Source organism: Cuculus canorus, chromosome 3, assembly GCF_017976375.1.
Source record: "Cuculus canorus isolate bCucCan1 chromosome 3, bCucCan1.pri, whole genome shotgun sequence".
Classification (NCBI taxonomy): domain Eukaryota; kingdom Metazoa; phylum Chordata; class Aves; order Cuculiformes; family Cuculidae; genus Cuculus; species Cuculus canorus.
The window spans coordinates 63,652,566-63,675,542 of record NC_071403.1 but is presented as its reverse complement, the minus strand read 5'-3'; the positions used below and the strand labels follow the sequence as shown (position 1 = coordinate 63,675,542).

The 22,977-nt window shown below is 35.4% G+C and overlaps 1 protein-coding gene across 1 annotated transcript in view; it reads right to left on the bottom strand.

Annotated features, from left to right (window-relative positions):
• Nucleotides 1-22,977, bottom strand: part of RYR2 (ryanodine receptor 2) — a 388,712-nt gene that overhangs the window by 269,482 nt on the left and 96,253 nt on the right. The window contains exon 3 of the mRNA XM_054062870.1: nucleotides 4,282-4,386. Coding sequence (XP_053918845.1) covers nucleotides 4,282-4,386 — 105 coding nt within the window. The remainder of the gene's footprint in view (nucleotides 1-4,281; nucleotides 4,387-22,977) is intronic.

Genomic DNA, 22,977 nt, shown 5'->3' with positions numbered 1-22,977 from the left:
TAAATACCTTCCTCACACTTGGCAACTTGGCAACTTCCTTCCCACGTACCTGTGGCATCTCTTTTGAGCGAAAAACAGTAGCGTAGAAGGTACACCAGCACAAAACCAGTTGATGGTAATATAATATAATAAAACAGTCAACTTTGTCTTTCTTTTCTCTTATAGGGATGTAAAGTTATGTCCCTTTCCCCTACCCAATATCCATCGCATGTGGAGGAACATACCTATCTACCCATTTCTAATACTGCTAATATTGTCCAGAAATCTCAGACGTTATTGAATATGAGTACTGATAGATAAAAGGCCAGGCTTCATTTCCCAAGAAAATAAGGGAAAATTTCCTGGAAGTTATTTGATTATGGCATTTCAGGACTTTCACAAGAAGAAAGTACTAAATGTAAGAACTTTTGAATCTAAAAAACAGAAGATTTGTTAAAATAAAAACAACAAAAAAAAAACAACCTTAATAATCAGAGTAAAAAGAATTAAAGTAAAATAACAAAATAAAAGTTACAATATGCTGTGGTGACCATTCCCAAATTATTCTAGGAATCTGTGGTTTCACTTTCTCAGGATCATTCAGTTTGATAAGTCTTAGTGAAAAACAAGGCACGGGACTTCAAGGAGAGCTCACTCAAAAAATGTAAAAGACCAGGCTAAAACCAGATGATTTCAAGGCTTTTCATGGTCTTAAATGCTTTATAAAACCTAAGGAACTCCACTTTCATATTTCACCTGATTTTCTAATAGTAAAAAGTTACACTTAAAAATCAAGTTAAAATAACAACATACTACCTAGGCTATAGGCTCATCTAGGACAGAGCAGCTATAATTCTGCTTGCCCAGACTCTGGGCACACATAGTCATAGTCTTCATCTATATGATTATTTACTATTCTCATTTACTATATGATTCCTCCTGTATCCTTTTCTTTTTCTGATTCTTTTCTGTGGATGAACTAACAATAAAAGCAGTAGGTGCATGCAGCACTTCAGTTCTCAGCAAGCACAAAAATATGCTTGTTTAAAATGAAAAGTGTAAATAATGCTGCCTGAGCAAATAAAACCGATTGTCATTTTTAAACCAAAAGCAGACAATCAAGCTATTAATTTCCATGTTTCAATAAATCACCAGAGCTAAACACAGTATTTGAAAGGGACATGATAAAACCTCAGAGTTCAAAGTAACTTCTAGTGGCTGGGGTTAGAAGAAAGAGAGCAGTACGCACATTCCTTCTTATCAAATTTTACTCATTTTCCACTGCTGTCTTTAATGCTGGCATTTAGCTGATTCAGGAGAGAGAGGCAGAAATGCTCAGATAGCTGATTTCATGAAGTATGGAAATTTGGGATTCTTGCACTAAAAAGGTAGGTTTTTACTGCAGAGGTAATCTTGCACATTTAATGCATACTAATTGAGAATTAAAATTAAATCCCTTTAGTACACATCATTATTCTTTCTCAAGCACAAGGAAAGCTGTTTGCTGTTCTCACTCAAGTCAGTGTGGGATTTTGTTCATATTACTCAACCATTTCATTACTGCTGACCTAACTTCTATATAGTAAGAATTCCTATTACACAAACATAGCATTCAAGAGATTACCCACCATAAAAAGGAAAGCAGCATAAGGAGATGACTTTTAAACACAGCATCCTTAATGATTTCTAACATATTGAAAAGCAGTTGAAGAGTGAAAAGACTTTCCTTTGCAGGTTTTTCTGTTAGAAAACAGGTCATATTGAATCTGGTTTGTAGTAAATATGTCTTAAGAAATTGCTATATTTTATTTTCTTCTCCTAAATGAAAGAAGATGCTGTTATTCTAAATAAAAAATTGATGCTGCTCTAGGAAGATAATAGTTCTTCACATGCATGCACAAAATTACCTCTTCTCGTAAAACTTACAGTAACCACGTCAGTTATTAATGCAAAACTTAAATATTCTAATATTTACTTCAAACTGCCTATATAAGTACCTACCCTATGCTAAATGCCTGTAAACATAAAGGAAATCTTTATATAAGGTACATAGAGATAGCAAATATCAGTTCTGTTAACTTATGAGCAAGTACATATTTAGTCATTTTAGTATTATCATTATTCTTGACTTCCAGAGACTTACCAGAAAGAAAAATAATGACATTGACGACAATATGACCTTGTTCATCTACAAGATACTATTTGCAAGGTTATACTCGTCTAATAGCAATATATCAGTATGTAAGACAGACAGGCGGACTCCTAATGCTTTTGCACAGAAGTCAGAAAAAATTGCAGTAGAAATATATTTATTATTCAGTGAATACCATCCGTCTAGGTGAGTATAGCTGTAATATCTTCTCAAAGTGTTGGGATTTAATAGGTGTGGAGAGCATAGTAAAAAGGTAACAACCACACTCAGGCATCACATAACAACCACATCTCAGAAGACCAGACAGTGCAGAGCACTGTACAGCAGTACAACTGCCATCACTTTCCTTCGACACAGATTCAAATGTGCAGAACTCTGACCATCATGGTTACGCAAGGAAAACATCAACAACTGTTTCCATGAAATATCAGATTACTGCCAAACATGCTTCTTCCAGCTTGGAATGTGTAGGTCTCATGAGTCATTGTGCCCTCCAAAAGTCTACTTCTGCTCACATCTAGCACAGAAACTAGTTCAGAACTAGTGCAAATGTTCTGCCTGACACCTCTGTCTACAAAGCCCTCTTTAACCTTCCTACTTCCTACAGAATCTCCAAGTTCACATTTTCTAACCATTCTGCAACGAACTTGGTTCTTTACCACATGTTCTCTGGGTGTGATCTCTGTATTAAGAATAAATATTCACAGTTGGCTCAAAGACCCTGCTGAAGACAGCCCAGCATAAAATATGCCAATTCACGTTATTATTTTTTTTAAAAAAATCAATATTTGGTATTCAAAAAATTGATTTTTTTTTTCCATTCACTCTGTTCTGCCCTACAGCACTTCTTTAATGTGCATTCCCCTCAACATCCTTTAGTTTCTGCCCCTGCCCACATCTGGTGGGAATAAACAGTAAGGAAACTGTTGCTCTCTTTTACATATATGGTGGTACATGGTTACCACTGCACATCCTTGGATTTGAACTGTGATTTTTCACATTATGCCTGTATATGCCTGTTCTTTTGAATTTGTTTGTATTTTTTTTCTGTGGATTTTCTTGGTCTTGGTATTTACAAACTAAGGGAAGAAAAGTTCCCATTTAGAAGCAGGGATCTGCTTACTCTGGTACCACCTTTTCTCTCAGATGTGTTTTTCATTTTCTTGCTGTTAGGGTTAGTCCTTGGAACAAATTCTCACAGACAACACAGACTTTGGATCATCCATGGGACTGATCCTGGACTTCCATTTCCCAAATATCATTTGCAGTCTCGGTGCCTGGTATTTTATGGGACTGACTGCTCTATGTTGATTTAAAGTCTGCTTTCTCAAGGCATTCCCAGAAATATCAGAGGCATGCTTCTCTCCTGCCAGTTCTCCTGAGTGACAGACTTATGGTTAACCTCTCTTTCTCTTCTATCTGTATAACTACTGGGCCTCCAGTCACTCTTCCTCACCTCTAGTTTATACGATTTGAGCCGGAGCATGGCATTCAAATTAACCCTAAAGAGTGTATATGGAACACCCAACTGTATCATAAGAAATCAAATTAATTATGCAATTGACATTAATCACACAACTATGATTTATTTCCAAATTTGCTAGTCAAACATTTAACATTATTCCTATAAACTTTATCTTCCAGACTGCAGAAATGTGTTAGTTTACATATTTCTTGTCCAAGGTTCAATAATATTCTATTCCCAGCTACAAAAATGACTTAGGACATTTTGGCTCAGGCCACATAGAAGAATTTCATTATTTCCAGAGAAAAATAACACACATCCAAGTCATTTTAAGAATATTTGATACAGTCAGAAATCCTCAAAAAGCATAGCCGTTCTGACAAAGTGATGAAGACTTAGATTGTACATTATGAGATCTCAAATTAAAATATTCTTGTTAGCTCTATGATGACCTGAAGCACATTGAAATTGTTGGGGATTTACAACTCTGGCAAGCTTTGGTGAATGGTGCAAGTTTTTAGAATTTCTCAGAAGTCAGACCATTCCTACAGCAAAGGAGGAAAATTAAACATAAGGAATTCATGACGCTATAACCTTGTGCCAGTCATGAAATCTGTGGTGCAGTGGGGAAAAAAAATTACTGTATTTTGTAAGACAAAAAAAAAGTGAATACTTAATAACTTACCCCTTCTGCCTTTTCTTCTGTGTTAGCCAGCATTTCCTGGAGGGCTCGTACTGATAGAGACTGCTCCAGCACAAAGGTGCAGATGGACAAATCAGGCGGAACATTCTAGGTGAAAGAAAAACATGAGATCACATTAGTGACAGATTTGCTGAATGACACTTTCTAATGCTTCTATTTTCCCTCAATTTCCATGTATCTGAAAGACCTACTACATGCTTGAGGCTATGAAAGCCAGCCACATACTGGGCTGCAACAGTTAAGACTTAGCCAGCAAGTGATGTGAAGCAATTATTCCCTCTGCTCAGCATTTGCAAGCTAACACCTGAGGTACCAGGTCCCATTCTCAATAAAAGAAAGAAACAAATAAACTGTGTCAAGTTCAGCAGAGGATCATCATGATTGCTGGGGCTGGTGCACTCACCCTGTGTGATCTGGGGTGAGCTTGATCAGCCTGGATGAAGGGGAGAGAGGAGAGGGGGATCCTATGGTTCTCTTTACAAATCTAGTGATGATTACTGCAAAAATGGAGGCAGACCATTTTCAGTGGTGCTCTTTGAAAGGAACACAAGCAGCAATACAAGCTGTACAAAAGAAAATTATGATTAGATAGTAGGGAGTAAAATTCACCCTGGGAGTAGAAAACACTTCCAAAGGTTGTCAAGCGAAGTGGTGAAAGCTCTGCTTGGACATTAGTATATGGAACGTACAATTACAGAATCCTTAACCTAGCACTGCCAAATTCACATGTTCTCAAGTGCCATATCTACACATCTTTTAAATACCCCCAGAGCTGGTGACTCAACCACTTCCTTGGGCAGCCTGTTCCAATTATTTACCACTTTTTCAGTAAAGAAATTTTCCCTGATGTCTAATCTGAACCTCCCTGGTGCAATTTGGAGCCATTTCTTTTCATCCCATCACTTGTTACTCAGCAGACCAGCACCCGCCTTGCCATAAACTCCTTTCAGGTAGCAATAAGGTCTCCCCTCAGCCTCCTTTCCTCCAGACTAAACAATCCCAGTTCCTTCAGCCACTCCTCATAAGACTTGTGCCTCAGACCCTTCACCAGCTTCATTGCTGTTTTCTGGACATGCTCCAGCAACTTGGTGTCTTTCTTGTAGTGAGGGGCCAAAACTGAACACAGTATTCAAGATGAGCCTTACCAGCACCAAGTACAGGTGGGCGATCACTTCCCTAGTCCTGGTGGCCATACTGCTTCTGACAAAAGCAAGGAAGCCATTGGCTTTCTTGGCCACCTACGCACCCTGCTGGTTTACGTCTTAGATATTATGCTCAGATTGTGGGGGAAACAAAATTCAGTCTAAAGACTGAACAGCCAGACTTCACCTTTACAATGCTCTCCCTGTCAAGATGAATTTTCTGTAGCAGAAACATTAGACTCTGAGTATCAAAGCCAAGCCAATAGCTTCTCAGCCTTGCAGGACAGTATGCTTCACCATATACTAAGTGAGATAAAACTAGAAAAAGTCTTACCAAAATAAATATTAAACTTGTCATGATGGTAAACCAAAAATCATTCAGCTATTGAAAATCTTATTGTCTAGACTATCATAAAAATACATAATAAAATTGTAATAGTAACGTCTAAGTTACAAATTAGCAAAGTAAAATTAGATTTTATGCAGGGATCTTTTCTTCTGTTAACAGAAGGGTATACAACTCCCACACACCTTCTTCTTGCCTCCAGAAATTCTTTCATGTTCTTTCGCTTTTCTTTTTCATGTTCGTTGCATATTTTAGTTTAGGAATACTTTTACTGACTACTGGAAATCAGGTTTTTTACACCATGAATGCTTTTACTGCTAAACTTGTAAAACTGCACATTTACTCAAATTGTGTACAGTTTGAACAGGCCTCTTCCAGGCTTCAAACATTAAACTGTAGTTAAAAGGCAGTTGCAAGAACATTTCATTCCCTCTTTTTCAAAAGTTAGTTTACTCAGAATACCTCACACTTTTAATAGCTTATTAAACTACTGTTCGTCACTCCCAACTATGGTAATTCAAGTCTGTTTATTAACTAGATCTTTCATTATCTAACATCACTCACAATTCAATAAAATTAACATAAAATTGTATTTTAAATTAAAGTTTTGACAAGATCAGAAATATTTAAATACTATACTCTTTTGTATTGGATTTTGACTGTACTGATAAGGATTATGCAATGATACTTTTTAAAAATCAGGCCTTTACCTACTTGTCAGTGTTCTCGTTACCATTTTTCTTTTGTAGCTACTTAGCCACTACAACAGTCTTTTTCATATGCTAGTATTAGGCCAACAGACAACTAATTAGATTCTCTTCAAAGCATCCTTGTAATATTAGTACTTTTTTAAGCCCTTATTTTAAAAGCAGGAGAGTACTTAAAGATCACAGGTTGCATGGTGTGGTTTCTCATGACAAATGGGATTTATAACCACATGCTGCATCCTATAGTAGTTTTATTAGGTTTACATATACTATACTTGTTATTGACAGTCATCTTATCTATGAGGTTATGGAAAATGATCACGTTTTGAAAGACTTCACAGACTTATTTTAAAAATATTAGAGGGATGCTTAATAAAAACAAAGGGACGGCTGTTAAAGAATATTGTTTATTCCGAAATATAATCAATCCAACTTTTAGAGTCAGTTGCTTAGCATTAGGCAGTAAAAATGAACTACAGATGAAGCCTCCTGAAACTGCAGCATGACATAACTGAACTCGCTTAGCATTAGTAGCCCAATTTGTGAAGCTGGTAACTTTCACTTAGATACAATGAACTTATGCAGAACTTTTACTGAAAGTCCCCAGAGACAGTTCAAGCCAGAAGATAAGGGACCTACAAACAGATGCAAACCTTAAAGATAAGAAGAGATGGCCTGCCAAGAGACAAGAACCCAATGAAGAATGAGAAGACTTCAGCCCCTGAAACACCATTGCACCAGCTACTCCATGGACAAAGCCTCAGAGGTGGAAACTTTGATTGTAAAGGTATAATTGCCATGGCATGAGTTTGTTTGGGGGCCCTCTCTGGAATCACCTGGCTTGAGCTGTAAACCTGATGCTGCACAATCAATAAATTTCCAAAAAATATTCAGTGTCTGAGACTCTGCCTCAGGAAACCTAGGACAAAGGAAACAAACTTCCTTAACATCAGTAAACACAAGTAAAATTTTTCATTCTAGAAAGCCCCAGAGCCTGACAGTCCAGCTCACCCTTAATTCTCCCCAGTGAAGACAGACTGACAAACAAGAGTCTGAACAGAAAATGATGTTCCATATACTGTGCTCAGAAATGAACCGAGGCTACATTTTCCTTATCTGTTGTTTATAAGCAAACATATATAAGCAAGCAAAGACTCCATAACAATGTTTCTGTTTACTGTTATTGATATTATTTAAACCAAGGTATTTGCTCTCAGAATACATCTCAGACACATCATTGTGACCTATCAAAATTTTTTACTACTGAACCTGCTCTACAGTTCATACACTCTAAAATACAGAAAATCCTGCACCATTACACACAGTGATCAAGCCAAAATAACTAGGACACTCTTCCTTCATCAGTTGAATTCTCCTTTACGCTCAAAAAAGCCGTAAGCATTTTCTTTCCTCCCCACTGAAATTGAGAAATGAAGTCCCAATGAACATTTTTTCACTTATTCTCATAGCAGATGAGCGAGGCACACTGAGTAGCCAGAGAGTAATAAAGGAGAACTATATGAGATCATCTTGCTTTAATTAAGTGAAAGAGGCACCTTTTTCTTATAGTCTAGCAAATTGTTAGAACCAGTTTCTTTGCCTCGAGACAAAAGAGAGAGCACATTATGCCATCTTATCTCTCTTGCATGAAAGCCTAGACATTTGATGGCCCTTGGAGAGCAATGTGTTTCCCCTAAGTGCTGAATGAAGATGCATCTACTGACGTTCATGGTGAGCACGTGAATAGAACTCTTCCTCTCTCACAGTTTCTCACCCAAATCTTCTCTACTGAAGATCCAACATGGCTGCATGCAGTGTACAACAGTCAGAGCATGGACATAACATGGGATAGATGCAGAATTGCCAACATATTTAGCTCAGACAATTATAGCTCTGCTCACATCTATACAGTCCATTTGATATTAATGCTTTTAAAGCTCTGGGTTTAAAAACAAAGGCTTCAGGTTGGCATACATACATTTTCTGGAAGTTCCTATTCTGAATAGCCTCCTCCAAAAACCAATAATTCCAGGTAATCTTTAAAATCACATTAAAATATATTAAAATTTTACCTCTTCAAAGCATAAAACAAAAATGAGGAAGGAAAAACGTGGCGCTTTTGCCACTCCACTGATTATCTATCTTATCTCTCATATCAACTCCATATCAACAGATGGAGGAAGGAATACAAAAAGTAAAGGTGTTCTGTATTACACACAGTCTAACATTCGTTACTGAAAGCCATCTTCATACAAATTACACAGTAGTTTTTAGTTCCCAGTCTGGAAAGTGACTGCTATTCTAGAAACTGCAAGTAAAATCTGTAGCAATCAGTTTACAGTATCGGGCTCTTTTGAGGACAGGTCAAACGTGTAGGCAGATATTTTAGTAACTGCTTTGCTAGATTATGAATACACTATTAAATAATAAATAATTTTACAGAAAATATTTTTCTGCATTCCTAAAAACCACCCACCAATGCACTATTAATAAACACCAAAACAATCTGCAACTAGCTTAAAATTTTCAACAGTTTAATGGTAATAAAAATCTTTAAATGTGAATGCAGAGCACAATTCATACCCCCAAAAAATCATCAGTGCCCAAAAGCAGATATCTCAGGCAAAAATACCCATATTGGTAACCCTTTTCTTCCCACTAATTTTTATTCTATTCATCTTTGCTGCAGTAACTTTCTAAATGAAGGCATAGAAAAACAGTTCATATTCCAAAAGGGTTTTTTCATTTTGTTTTGTGACAGAATATGTAATGAGGTCCTTGGACAGTCCAGGGACTCTGTACCACTTATCTTTCATGCAAAAGACCAGTAGGAAATTCTGATATGCAATAGAATTATTGAAAACAATTTCTTTTCAATTTCTTTTCAACACATTTGCAAAATCAATTATATTTTAATGGTTTGTAATTAATTATATGTTTAATGAGTTTAAAGATGTCTCTGCTCCTGCAGGGACTAGATGACCTCTGAAAGTCCCTTCCAACCCAAAGTATTCTATGATTCTTGTTGCAAATTATTTGTCTAGACAATCCAGTCAGTCATAATTACAACCTAGTAATTAGCTTGATAAAAAAAAAATAAGCTTTTATACAAATAAACTAGAAACTTTTTATTAAATTTCAAAAGAAGATTCAGTAATGCTAGGAGAAAAATAATAAATTACATTAACTTTTTCTATTGATCTTTCATCATTGTAATAACACAGTCAGCAAAAGTAGTCAAATTAAAATAATGTAATTCTCATCTGCAATTTTTAAGGCATACCTATTACTGGAGTAATTGTTGCATTATTTAGAAAATCTGAGGACTCTTTATTCTTTCTGTGCACGCTAATATATTTATATAATATTTATTGTGCACGCTATAGTAATAGTAATATTTATTATTAGTTATATTCCCATAGTAATATTTCCATAGTAAATTATGCTTTACTCTGTGGGAGGCCAATTTGCAAATTAGATAATTATTCCCTTTATTAAAAAGGTGTTTTGAGTAATGCTTTTAAAATGCTATCTAAAATACCTAACTCTAGTCCAACGCACAACTGAATCATGGATACTGGATGTATTCATTACACACTATTTCAGTTTTTAGTGAATTTTTATTTACAAGCACGCCATACTCCAGTGTGATGACAATGTAAGAGGCCAAGATGCAGAACTCAGTCTGTTATTACTCTGACGATGACACAGTGCTAACAAGCCACAATAATGTATGACCTGCTCATATGATGCATACAACTCTGTGAATGTAAACTGAACTTCTGCGTCTCATAAATATTAGTGCAAGACTGAAGAATAATAATTCGCATCAGCAAACACAATTCTGTCTCTAAGAGTAAGCAGCTATGCCTCAGCTTTTTTCCTCTTCCTCTTTATGTACAAGCTTCCTAATTTTTTTTCTTGGGCTCATGAATATTTTATCACTCTTCTAACCAAATTCCCAATGAAATTGATTTGCAGGTATTTCATCTCTGGTTGTATAAAAAATATTCACATATCGGTGCCTAAAAAAACCATTCACTAAGCAGCAGAATCCAAGTAGGAAGACTGAAAAAAATAATTTTTGTACACAATTTAAGCAAAATATCTATATCTCTATTTATGGAAGTAGCCTGAAAGAAACTGAGCTAATCATCTATTTTCAAGTCATATTTTAATGTATACCTCTCTGCCTTTTACTTTCTACATCCTTTCTACTCAAATGAGATTCTTTCCCGTGATAATGATGAAACACACTCAATATTACCAAGTAAAAACATCCACTTCTAGGACTCTATATTGAAGGCATAGATTGCCCTGTTTTCAATTTTGTCATCAAAAAGACGGACCCAGTACAGAAATATGTGGCTGTGACATCAAGTCCCATCAGCCAAATAGGATGAATCATATTCACCAAATCCCAAAACAAAAAAGACAGAGAATGAATTATGAGAATACAGTTTCAGTTCTAAAAGAGAAGATCTTTCAACAACAGTGTCAAGTTCCTGCACACTTATCATTAGCAGACCATAAAATTGCCTGCAAAAACTTGCTTTCAGTTGCTTATGACTGTTTCAGTCTGAAACCATGACTTTCTGTACATGGCAGCTGCAAATGACTGAGCATTTATAGGGCATTCCATCCAAACCAGTTGTTTCCATCAAAAAGCAGAGAATTTTCCAATATCCAAAACTTTCTATTTTACTATAGTTAAAAAGTGTGGTGTCTTCATGGGTTTGGAAGTGAGGTTCAACAAGGAAATGGCCTATAAAATGCTTTTCACATTTTATAGGAAAAACTTTGAGAATCCAGTCAGGTTCTACTTCCTCAAAAATATAATTTTTAACAAAGGGAACATTTTCCTGTTAAAAATTGAAAGCTTTGAAGATTCCTTGTCTATGGGACAGCAGTTTCAGGGGCTAAAACTGGAAAACAACTAGGAATACACAACAGTGAAGACCGAAATCATTCCCTACTTTGACTCCCAGAGAGTGAATGTCATCTGCTGATCACAGTGGAACAGTTCATTGGCAAAGACAAATGTGTTACCTGAAACTTAAACTGTACAGACTAAAGGCATAACAACAATCAGAAAGCATAACAACGTTCAGAAGGAAACTGCTTCTTGTTTTTTTTCCTCTTTCACGACCTCCTTTAAAAACGCGTAAGAAAGCTATTTCTACTTAGGCCGTTGTTATATGAATACAATTACATTCTATTATTTTATGGTTGCAAAATCATCAAAATTTTATGTCATAATTCTTCTCAGAGTCATGAGGCTATTATTAATAGAACAAACTCTCTTAACTGCTTGGAAGTTGTAATTCCCAATATGATACTTTCTTTATAGATGGAGAGCCTCATACATTCCATCTCTAAACGGACAAGTAAAGAGGTTTTTTCCTCTTATCCTCCAACTTATGTATGTTATTGAGAGCTGATTCTCCGTTTCATCTCTTGAAAATTTAAAACTCTTAGCAACAGATAAGAGTGATTTTGGGTAAGGAGCTATACAAATACTTTTTTGCCTTGATGGATACCAGGTCAATCAACTCAACAGCCATTATAATATACGCTGCTGTAGCCAGTGGCTTAGATGAACATTAGCTAATAGTATATCACCCTGATGCAATATAAATGTGTTGATTTTTAGGGTAATTAGAAAAATTCTATGCTAATTAATAAAACTAAAAAATCTCAGAGGATCAACAGTTCTACAGAGGTTCTAGGCACACATCCAAATTAACAAAACATTTTTGTTTAACTTCATGCTGATCCTGCAAATTCTACCTTAGTATGCTAATATTATGTGTATTAGTCAAAACTTACAGTTCGCTTTTATTCTTAGAGATTAAGTTGTATTTGTAGCTACTGCAACAATTAATGAAAAAATCTAGGATATTACCAGTTGTGAGAGTACTATTGATTTAGAACCTGGAAGGAAGCAGCAAACCTTGGATTTCTGAAGCATCAGAAAGATGATCTTTATAAACACAGCAGACACCCAATGGGAAAATCTTCCTAGTCTCGGACCAGATTTATTATAAACCATGCACGTTACAACAATCATATTTCAAAGTAGGAATCCTATAATCTTTCAGGACCAAACAAGTAGGGTAAATGTGCACGTCTTTTGTGGCTGTATAACCTGGCATGGCCTGACCTGTCTCAGTAGAAACCTTACTTCTAATAATCAATAGGACATTATTTGCAGAGATTTTCTTACTGTTAAATTTATGTTATTTTTTTTCTTTATCCTGTATCTGAAATATTCACAGTGGAATTAAAAATAAGGTACAAGTGAAATCCAAAGACATATAAACATGAACCCTTCCAGAATACCCTACACCAAGTCTAACGAGCAATTCACTCACTTTGCGGTGAATATGAAACAATATATCAAAGAGAAGCAAAACCTGCTTATTTATCTCATAAACTATCAACTATAAAACATAAAAATGGTCACTAAATTCTAACTTCCAATGATTTTATTGTAAGATTTCGGCTACTGCACTACGAAAACCGGTGCCCATCAAATATTGCTGGAATGGGGGACTGGGAATTTATGCTCTGAGTCACCTCTGACTTGTCCTTAAATAATGGAAAGGAGATGCATCATCAGCTCTCTCCTAGGCAACACAGTTTTAAAGTAGCAAGCATACACAGCTATCAAAATCCTTTGTGGCAAGATGCAACAATGCACTTAGGCACTTACAGTACTAAATTGCATATTAACAGTCTATATTTTCTTTATACATATGTAAAATAAACCAGTTCTTTTAACCAAAATGAATAATGCATACATTCTGCTTAAGTTAATATTTATTCGTGTGCCTAAATCAATTTTTAAATTTACTCAAAACAAACGAAACATAACTGCCCACAGAATTTTCAGTCTGTCCCACCAGCATTACAGAAGCTAAATGTGCTTCATTCAAATTTAGGTGTGCCAGTCCATACTGCTTGCAAAAAAAATAATTAATTACAAAGCCAGTTTATGAAGATGAATAATGTACCAATCCTCAGTACTTTAATTCATTTTATCACTTTTATTATTTGTCTTTTAAAGGTAATATGTCCATTCTGATTCAGGATGGGTGGAATATTCCCCAGATAATTTTGCATTCTAGACTTTTTTGATCCGATTTACTTGATTTAAAAAATAATTCTATTCAAATCTGTACACTTATCTTAAAAGGCACACATATTCATATCTTATGTAAAGCAAATCAATTAGAAAGACATTTTGAAAGTTGTTCACTCAAAAAAAAATATATCTTTAACCATGAAATTTTTGTACTCTGAGAGGAAATCCAGCAGATATTTGGGTCAGGGACAGAAAGACTTGAAAAGCCCTAAGAGCAAAGACTATCTGTCAGGAAATTCTTTATGGATTTAGGAACATACACTGTCAGAGTTTCACTGTTCATAAAAAGTGCAATAATATTTTCAAGCATAAATATCTATTTTAAAAATCTCACCATATATGCTCAGAAATTGTAGTTTCTCTGTAAGTGTGTAAATGGAAGACTAATTAATGATTATTTGTTCAGCTTTTTAAGGATAAAAATTTTGTCATTTTTCAGTCTACGGAGCAGAAATACTATTATTAAGCTTTTAAGCAAACAACTGCTGCTTTAAAGGACTTTGCTTATCATTCAGTAGCAAACCAGCACAAAAAGCTGCCACAAAGTACTGTCTAGACAGAAGTACCCTCATGCATTTCCCAGTAAAAAACCCTCCTGCCTCAGAAGAAAATTATGCAAGAGGTAATAAGCAAGAGGCTTAAACATTCAGAGACCATAAAGACAGTCTCAAGGACCTGGCAAACTATGTGGACTTTCACTCTTTCCCTGCCACTCTTGAGTACACGTTCAAGAAGGGAGTACCAGAGGTTTACCAGTATCACCCCTACATGCGACTATCGCACTCATTTAGGTCATTCACCAAACTGGAATTTCCTTCCTTACCATATTCAAGTTCTTCCTTTTCAAAATTTCACATTTTGACATCACATAAGATATTAACTGCAGTATTAATAATTAAAAAATTCCATACTCTTGCAAATTTTCCAAAATAACCAGAGTCTGTCTTAAATAATTCTGGTAAGAAATACATTTATCCACTTTTCCTGCAGAAATAAAACAATTCTAATAAGAGTTATGTGCATGTGAAAATAAGACCTTTAATGGAAACCATACTTGCAGCTAACCTTCATGATAAATAAGCTGGAAATGTACAGAATGGGAAAGAATTCTTTTAGTATTTTGAGCTTACAAAGTAAGGGTTTCATAATCATTAATCTGGTATGCATACTTGCAACTGTACCAGACAAAAAAGGATCAAATTAATTGTAAGTGTGCTACTAATCAAATATCCAAATACAGCAAATCACATATCAAAGTGATATTATTTGCACTCAAAAGCATATTAATCTTTACTCTTACAACAGCTAAAAACACTAGACAAATTTCTTATTTAAAATAAAACCTCATTGTGATTGTACTTCATTTCTATGGACCTTCTTGCCTAATCCTTAATTAATTTATGTATTGGAGAAAGAAATCCTGTATTATTGCCATTTGCAATTTATTGAATAATGGGCACTCAAATATTTTCTTGGCAAGTCCAGTATTATATATTGCACATATGTTTGCTTTCTAGGACCTCTGTCCAACCTTCTCATGCAAGTCTTTTGCTGTGCCTTTTCTCTCACAGTACTTGAAAAGTCAAAGAGCTTTGAAATTTTCCTTCATATAAAAATAACTTCTCCCTGCTGTGTCTTTTAATGATGTTAACACACCTTGGCTGTCTAAACTATTTTGACTAACTCATCATGTATTATCTAAAGCCAGTTGAACAATTGCTGTTACTGATTTTTATTCACATTTCCCTCGGTTATGGCCTTATCACCAGCTCTAAATATTGTACTGTGCAACTAGAACTGGCCAATACTTGGAGAACCATCAAGAAAACCTGAAATTCCTAACTCCTTGTTACCATTAAAAGATATATAACATTGATAGAGGTAGAGTTTGCAGGATTGTTAAGCAAAGACTGTATCAGTCTTTCGAAATCAGCCCAGTGACATTAGTTTCCTGTTTTTTCAATGGAATATAAAAAGTCAATTCTCATGAAAAGGCAACATTTTTGTGGATTATATATTTGTAAATATGTCAAAGAGTACAAATACAGAAGATAGAACAGGTTTCCCACTCCTAAATATGTTCTTCATTTCCAGAGGGAGATAATAGACAACTTCTAAGGAGTTAAAGCTCAAAACCAGTGATTATTATTATTCATAGGGACTCACTAAAGAATATCATTTTCTCTAGAACAAGAAAAACTCACATTCAAATAAGCAGAGCATTAGCTTCAACCTCTTCTAGCTCACTCAGCTCTTCAGCTAGCAGATTGAAGGCAGTGTAAAAGTAGACCGCACACAGTCACTACTTTACAAGACCCTTGCACTGGAGCACAGAGAACCATAAATTTCTTTGGCTTATAAATTGTATTTGAAAAGGCAAAGCGAAAAAAGACAAAGAGGGAGGACATCTTAAGCTATTAATAATACTGTGGGAAACCACAGTATTATTGCCATCCTCCAGCTATTAGTAAGAAAAAGCAGACTGGAGGTGTCAAGTGTCATTCATAGTTCATGTATAAACTGCATGTCCATCACTCATATCTTGAGGTTTTCAAACAAACGAAAATCTTTCAGCAATTATACAAAATACTTAAAATGGGAAAGGCTGCCTGAACTCTGGCCTTCTGAATTTATTCATACTCTCTTAGAATATAATCACTTCTTTTACTCTGTGGCCTCTGTTTTTAACACACACAAAAAAAAAAAGCAACTGTTCTTTTGCTTGTGAAACCAGAAAAAGTTATGCTTGTATTTGTATATGGCAACGCCCCTTGCCAGCATGAGAAAACAACTTGCATTTGAGTTTCAGGCAGAGGGACACAAAACATACATCTTCAGCCTCCAAGCTATTTCCACTTGAACCAATTTCTCCTTTCCAGTCCAGAGTATAAACTAAGACCACCAATTTAATGTTGCAAATATATTGTTATGATAGCAAGTTTCAGCATTCCCTCTATTGTTAAAAAAGCATAAATCCTCTTCCTTTTTTCACATGGAAGTAATCAGGAGGAAAAGCCTAGGATCTTGAATATTACCACACAAAAGATAAAAGTTGCAAAAAGTCTTAATAAACCAATATAGTCTTTGATATTCTTTTCTTTTTGTTTCATTTCAGATATAACTAACTTACCTCAAAGAAACAGATTCACTCATTAATAGGCCATAGTTCTTCATTCTACTTTGTGAGAGCACATTGGGTTAGGATCACTCACAGGAGTCTGCCAAGCCTGATTTAGCCCAACAGTGCCTAAAAATACTGAGCACAAACTAACGATACCATGGTTTCAAGTATTGAGCAGGGCTGCACAGCTACTATGAAACGCTACTGTAGATGAACATTTGTCTGAAGGGCTTTAAAAAAGCATTTGCACTTTCATGTGTTCTTAGCTTGAAGCACACAGATTTATGAATCTGGGGGTTTTTTTCAGCTTTTCAGATGCACAGCTACATATCAGCCCAATTAAAATTCAAATGACTGCTTTGTAACTACTCTCTGTGCACTAATTAAGTACATTCTGCTATAAACCCATCAGAGAAAATATTTAAAACGCTGAGCTCTAGAGGACTTAACAGAATATGCCATTGTGTACCCTTGTGATGTTCAGTTAGCCAGGGTCATGCAGCAAGCCCAAAGCTGCTGGAGCTGTGCTTGAATCAAACAGTTTTAACCTCTATATAATGAGGCCTAAACAGTTACCAGAAGTTGAATTCCTACCTCAGTTCCACTACAATAAAAAAAATAAAATAAAAAAAACACCAAATCCACCACTAACCACCATCGTATGTGCATTTGTAAACATCTTGTGTTTATTTTCTTACTTTTACAAGACATTTAGATAATGAAGAAAGTCACAAACTACAGATTTGACTGGAGAAATTACAATTCCTGTTTTGTTCGTTAAATTACAAAAATTATACAGCTTTGGGTTATGTTTCTTGAATGGGTGACCTATGTTGCTAACTGTACGAAACAAATTCTTAAATTGAAAATGAAATGAGTACTTTGAAATTTGTCTTGCACTGGTTAGTTGGTAACAGACATAATGTACACATACATATCACATGTACTGCTCTTTCATGCAGTGCCATCACCGAGTATTACCATCACTTAATTAATTCCTTTTAACTACAAAATTATTTGAATTCTATCTCTCAGCTTTTGTAGTGACATTTGCAGGTTACATGTCATGTAGCCTACCAGCATATTTAGGTATTCCATACTTCCCTTTGGAAGTTCTTTTTTTAACTGCTTCATTTATAACAATCTCTAATATTTCTAAAACACATTTTGACAAAAAAAAAAATCCCAAGTACGCAACATATTTTTAGTCTTATAATAAAATCCCATGGATTCTAAGTTATCAATGTTAAGCATGCAGAGTTATCAGCAACAAAGAAAGCATAATTACTGGCAGATGTATCCAGAGAACTGGCCTATAGTAATATCACATTTTTTGTAGATTGGATATATTATGATTACACTATTTGGTTGGAAATGCTTTGAAAATTACCACATATTTTCTTTACTTTTTTTAAAACTACCTCATTACAGAAGACAGTACCAACACACTATGTTGAATTATTATGCCTCCTAATACCGCACACAATTTTGAGCCGATATAGAGCCATATTTCTTTTACTACTATACATCCATGGAGATCTCACCCAGTGTCTTTCATAGTCTGAATGTTTCACATTCATTTTAATTTATTTGCTTTCCATCTCAATAAGTAATTCTGATTGCTTGTGGGATTAAGTGAAAGGATTGCCATCAGGTTTGGTGGACATGGCTACACATCTGCATTTAGGGTCAGGATTTATACAAGATTTAAAAAGAATAAAATTGAACCTGATATACATAAATAATAAATATAATATTTACAATTATAAAAACTATGTACACGTAAAACTACATAAAAATGCAGTGTAACATACTATGTTCTTATTTACGTTGCTTCTACAGAGAAGCATTCTACTGGGAAAAAAATATTCATTGAACAACATCCTGTTTGACCTACACCTATCCATGTCTAAGTTACGTTATAAAGTAGGGCAAGTAATATGTAAGCATGCATAGATTTGTTACCAGCTCTTAAGTAAAATTATTAAAATCCATTATCTTAGTGAATGTCTGCTAAATGGATTCCTCTGAACATGTGATTACATAAGATTAAGAAACATACATATTTAATGGCAAAGATGGTAATTTTGGCAATGTGACACAAAGGCAATTAAAACAGCCTCAGAGGTGCAGCTACAAAGACTTGCCAAAGCCCTGACAATCTTTTTAGACCTTTTTTAGAAGGAGTCAATGGAAACCACAGAAACTATTAAAAAAAAAAAAAGAGGAAACACCTAATGATGCACTGTAAACACAAGCAGATAACTCTGATTTGTTTCATCAGTGTAAATCAAAGTTTAAAAAATGTAGTATTTCATTATGCAATAACTGCTCAAACACAACTGCTTGCATCCGTATATTAATGGACACCACGTGCTTTATTTTATATATATGGATTTACGCGATCAAGAGCTGTGTACAGCACAAGTACAGTTTCTCAGCTGTTAGAAGCAGTTTCAGACTCAGTTTCTCTGGTGTCAAAAAAAATATTTGCCTTTGTCACTGAGAACATGCTCAAGTGTTTGCTGTACAAAACAAAGAAAGAAGGCAATTCTTGCCTTCAGATCTTACACTCTGGAAGACAAATGGAGAAAAGAGTTTTTCTCCCAAAGGCAATCAAAGTAAAGGAGTTAAGCCAGTGTCCCTGCCCACCTTTCAGGATGACACCCTTCTCTAGACACACCTTTACAGCATCTGACTGCTGGCAAGGAAATTGCTTGTGTAAATACACTAGTGAATCATACTTTCTTGTAATTTCATTTGTGCCAGGTGGCCATCCTTCTCTATTCTCCCTCCCTTGATTCTCTTCTTCCCTTCCAGCATAGCCACCTATCCATCTCCTGCTGATTCACCTACTCACTAAAAACAGAACGAAAAAAAGGGCAAATAAAAAATCCAAAGAACTGGTATTTGGCAGCACAAGAAACAGTGCTTAAGTCTTACCATCAGGTTTATTTTCTATCTCCGCACACAACAGCAGTATATAGGAACCAACAAAGAATGGAGCGCCACTGATGTACATAGCTCTGGGTTGTGGAGCAGCAAGGCTCAACCACCTGGCTTACATCAGTCCAGTACCAATCTGCAGAATCTTTCCCTGTGTTCTAGCCATGCCCTGCCACTGGAGAAAAGTGACTCTTCAAAAGCAATATTGGAAAAAACCATAAAAGCACTACCCTAAAGTGAAGCCTTTCCTCACTTTACAAATAGAATTATTAAGGGTATAGTAAGCTTTCAGACTATTCTTTCAGCAATGTAGTTTATATATAATATGATTCAAACCATAGGATCACACATTGCACTGCCTTCTTAAAAAAAAAAACAAAACCCAAAACAAAACCCAAAACAAAGGAGTTTTTTTCAGATCTTCAAAACTCCTCACTGTTATCCTTCCCTCCCTAGAGCCCAAATTGCTGAGAGCTCAAGGAAACAAAAAAAAAGACATAATTCTTATCAGTCTTCTTTAATGATGGAAAGCAGTTCTTTTAAACTTCAAAAGCAACTTGAAATTAAAGTATACAAGTTTACCACCTGCCATAAAAACAAGAGGGGAAAAAAAACCAGCTTATACCATTAGAAAAGCATAACTCTCAGTGTTCTGCTGTGCAGTGCTTCACAAGGAATCAAAAGCACCTTTGCGACTGGCCCAGAGCTGAGCATTTTTCTACACCACGGATCAGTATACTTTTCAGGAGCTGTAAAAATACAGATGTACCTTGTTTGCTTTTCAAAACTCTGTGCATTATTCAGATCTAAAGAAAAAATACTTCAATGGCAGACAGTAAAATCTTTTAATTAATGGACTCCTTTGTCTTAGCAATCTATTTGTATACAAGAAGCAACAACCTAATTTTCAGGTGCAAAGAGACAGATCTCACTAGTCATTGAGATAAATTAACTATTCATAATTCTTGTTGCAATAAAAGGGATGGTCTTCCAAAAAAAGGAATAGATTTGAAAGTACAGCAAACACTGATGAAGCAAAATAACCTATAGACCACTGTCAAAAAAAAAGTTTATGTTGGTTGGGTTTTTTTGGTTTTTTTTCTGGCATGCATCCCTTACTACTTCTTTTTTTAGGAAATTAAAATTAGTGATGTAGATGTAACAAGATTTGCTGGAGAAATAATGGGATAAGACAAATAAACTAAGCGCTTTAAATTTTGTCTTCAGTATGTCTTCTTTGGGTTTTGTTATTCTTGATGTTGCAACTATTTGCATTATAAAAATTTTTTAAGGTTTATATATTTTACATTTGGAATGTGCAAACTATGCCTAGAACAACATCTATTTTGAGATAGATCTGCTTTGAAATCAGTAGAGACTGAAATAGAATTATTTTTCACTTGATATACTACACCTCTACAGGTGATGTAATCATGCATTTGTCTTGTATCAGCCTTATTGTTTTACACCAGAACTTTCTCCAATTAATAAAATTAGGTGTAATTTAGATCTGACATCTTGTTTATCTATTCTTTTGCTCTTGGAGATAATGGAATCATTTTGAGGAATCTGGTGACAAGCTCTGAGGAGTCAGGAAGCTGCTATACTGAAAGTACCAGATCAACTGCATTTACAGTGTAAAGGCAGCAACTAATCTTACTGACACTCCCAAGTCAAAATAACAAAAGAAATAAAGACAACAAAGTGCAAAATGCCTTTTCTCTAACTACCAGTCAAAGCTAAAGCATAGTCTCTAGCAGAACTCAAAAGAATCTTAAAAAGACACATCCCTGATTTTGTTAAGACTCACTAATACAGAATCTAGTCCCTCTGTGTGTCCTTCACAACCACAATCCAATCCACTGGCTCAAATAATTCATTTCAAATCAAAAACATACTTGCTGTACAAAGACCCAGTACTCTCTGACCCAGTTCGGGGTCCAACTGCCTAGGATGTAGTTGTGCAGAAAAGGACCTGAGGGAAGTAAGGTGGGCATGACCCCACAGTGTGACCCGGCAGCAAAGCCTCTCATGCTGTACTAAAAGTTGTGTAGCCTTGATGTGCTGTTTTTCCCCTTTACTGAGCACTTCCTAGACCATATAAAATCATAGAATACTTTGGGTTGGAAGGGATATTAAAAATCATTTAGTTCCAATCCCCCTGCCATGAGCAGGGACACCTTCTACTAGATCAGGTTGCTCAAAGCCCCATCCAACTTGGCCTTAAACATGTGATGGGGCATCCACAACTTCTCTGGACAACCTGTTCCAGTGCCTCACCACTCCCACAGTAAAAAATTTCTTACTGATACCTAATATAAATAATTCCTCCTTTAGTTCAAAGCCATTACCCCTCATCCTATCACTGCACTCTCTGATAAAAAGCCCCTCCTCAGCTTTCCTGTATGCTCCCTTTAAGTACCAGGAGACCACTATAATGTCTCCCTGGAGCCTTCTCTTCTTTAGGCTGAACAACCAAACTCTTAAATCTTCCTGTAAGAATGCACAAACCTATGTACAAAATCATTTACAAATTTAGAAATATAACCATATTTTGAAATTTTATTCCTTAAAATTTGATTTTGTGATACAATGCACTTCTCAGGAGTCCAACATCAAATCTAAGCGCAAAAGATGTTTTTCCATATGCTCCAAAGAAACTAACCACAAGTCTAAAACCAAGCTCTAATGTGGCTCCAAATATGAATGAAATTCGTATTTAAGATTCAAGCATCTTACAGAATATACAGAAAAACAATGAACTCGCAGAGCTAAGAAATAAAGAGAATACGTTTGCTCAGTCAAGTGATTTGACAAGCATGGATTTCTTACAAATAAAGGTAAGAAAGTAGAATTTAGAGAGTTCTGAAATATGAACACATGTAAACTGGTAATGCTTATTAAAGTGTTTGCTAATTTAGCCCAAAAATCATCTTTGATCTTTTGTTAGAATGATGTTTTCAAAATCTGCTATTCTCCTCCCATGCTGAGTGAATGTACATGACCCTCAAAAGAAACACTTGTGTGTAATGAACAGGAGAAAAAAAAAGATTACACAGTTTTCATAATGGGTATGCCAGTGTTACTGTTGTAATGGGAGAAGTCTTAGTAGTCAGTACTTGTCAAAGTATTCCATAAATATATATCTTCAAATCAACCATCATCTTTATAGTGTGAATTATTCAATGATCCCAGGGCAAGAAATAAGCTGTGCTAATAAAACAACAGCTACACCACTAGGAGTCACATCTTGAAGGATGTTGGGGAAA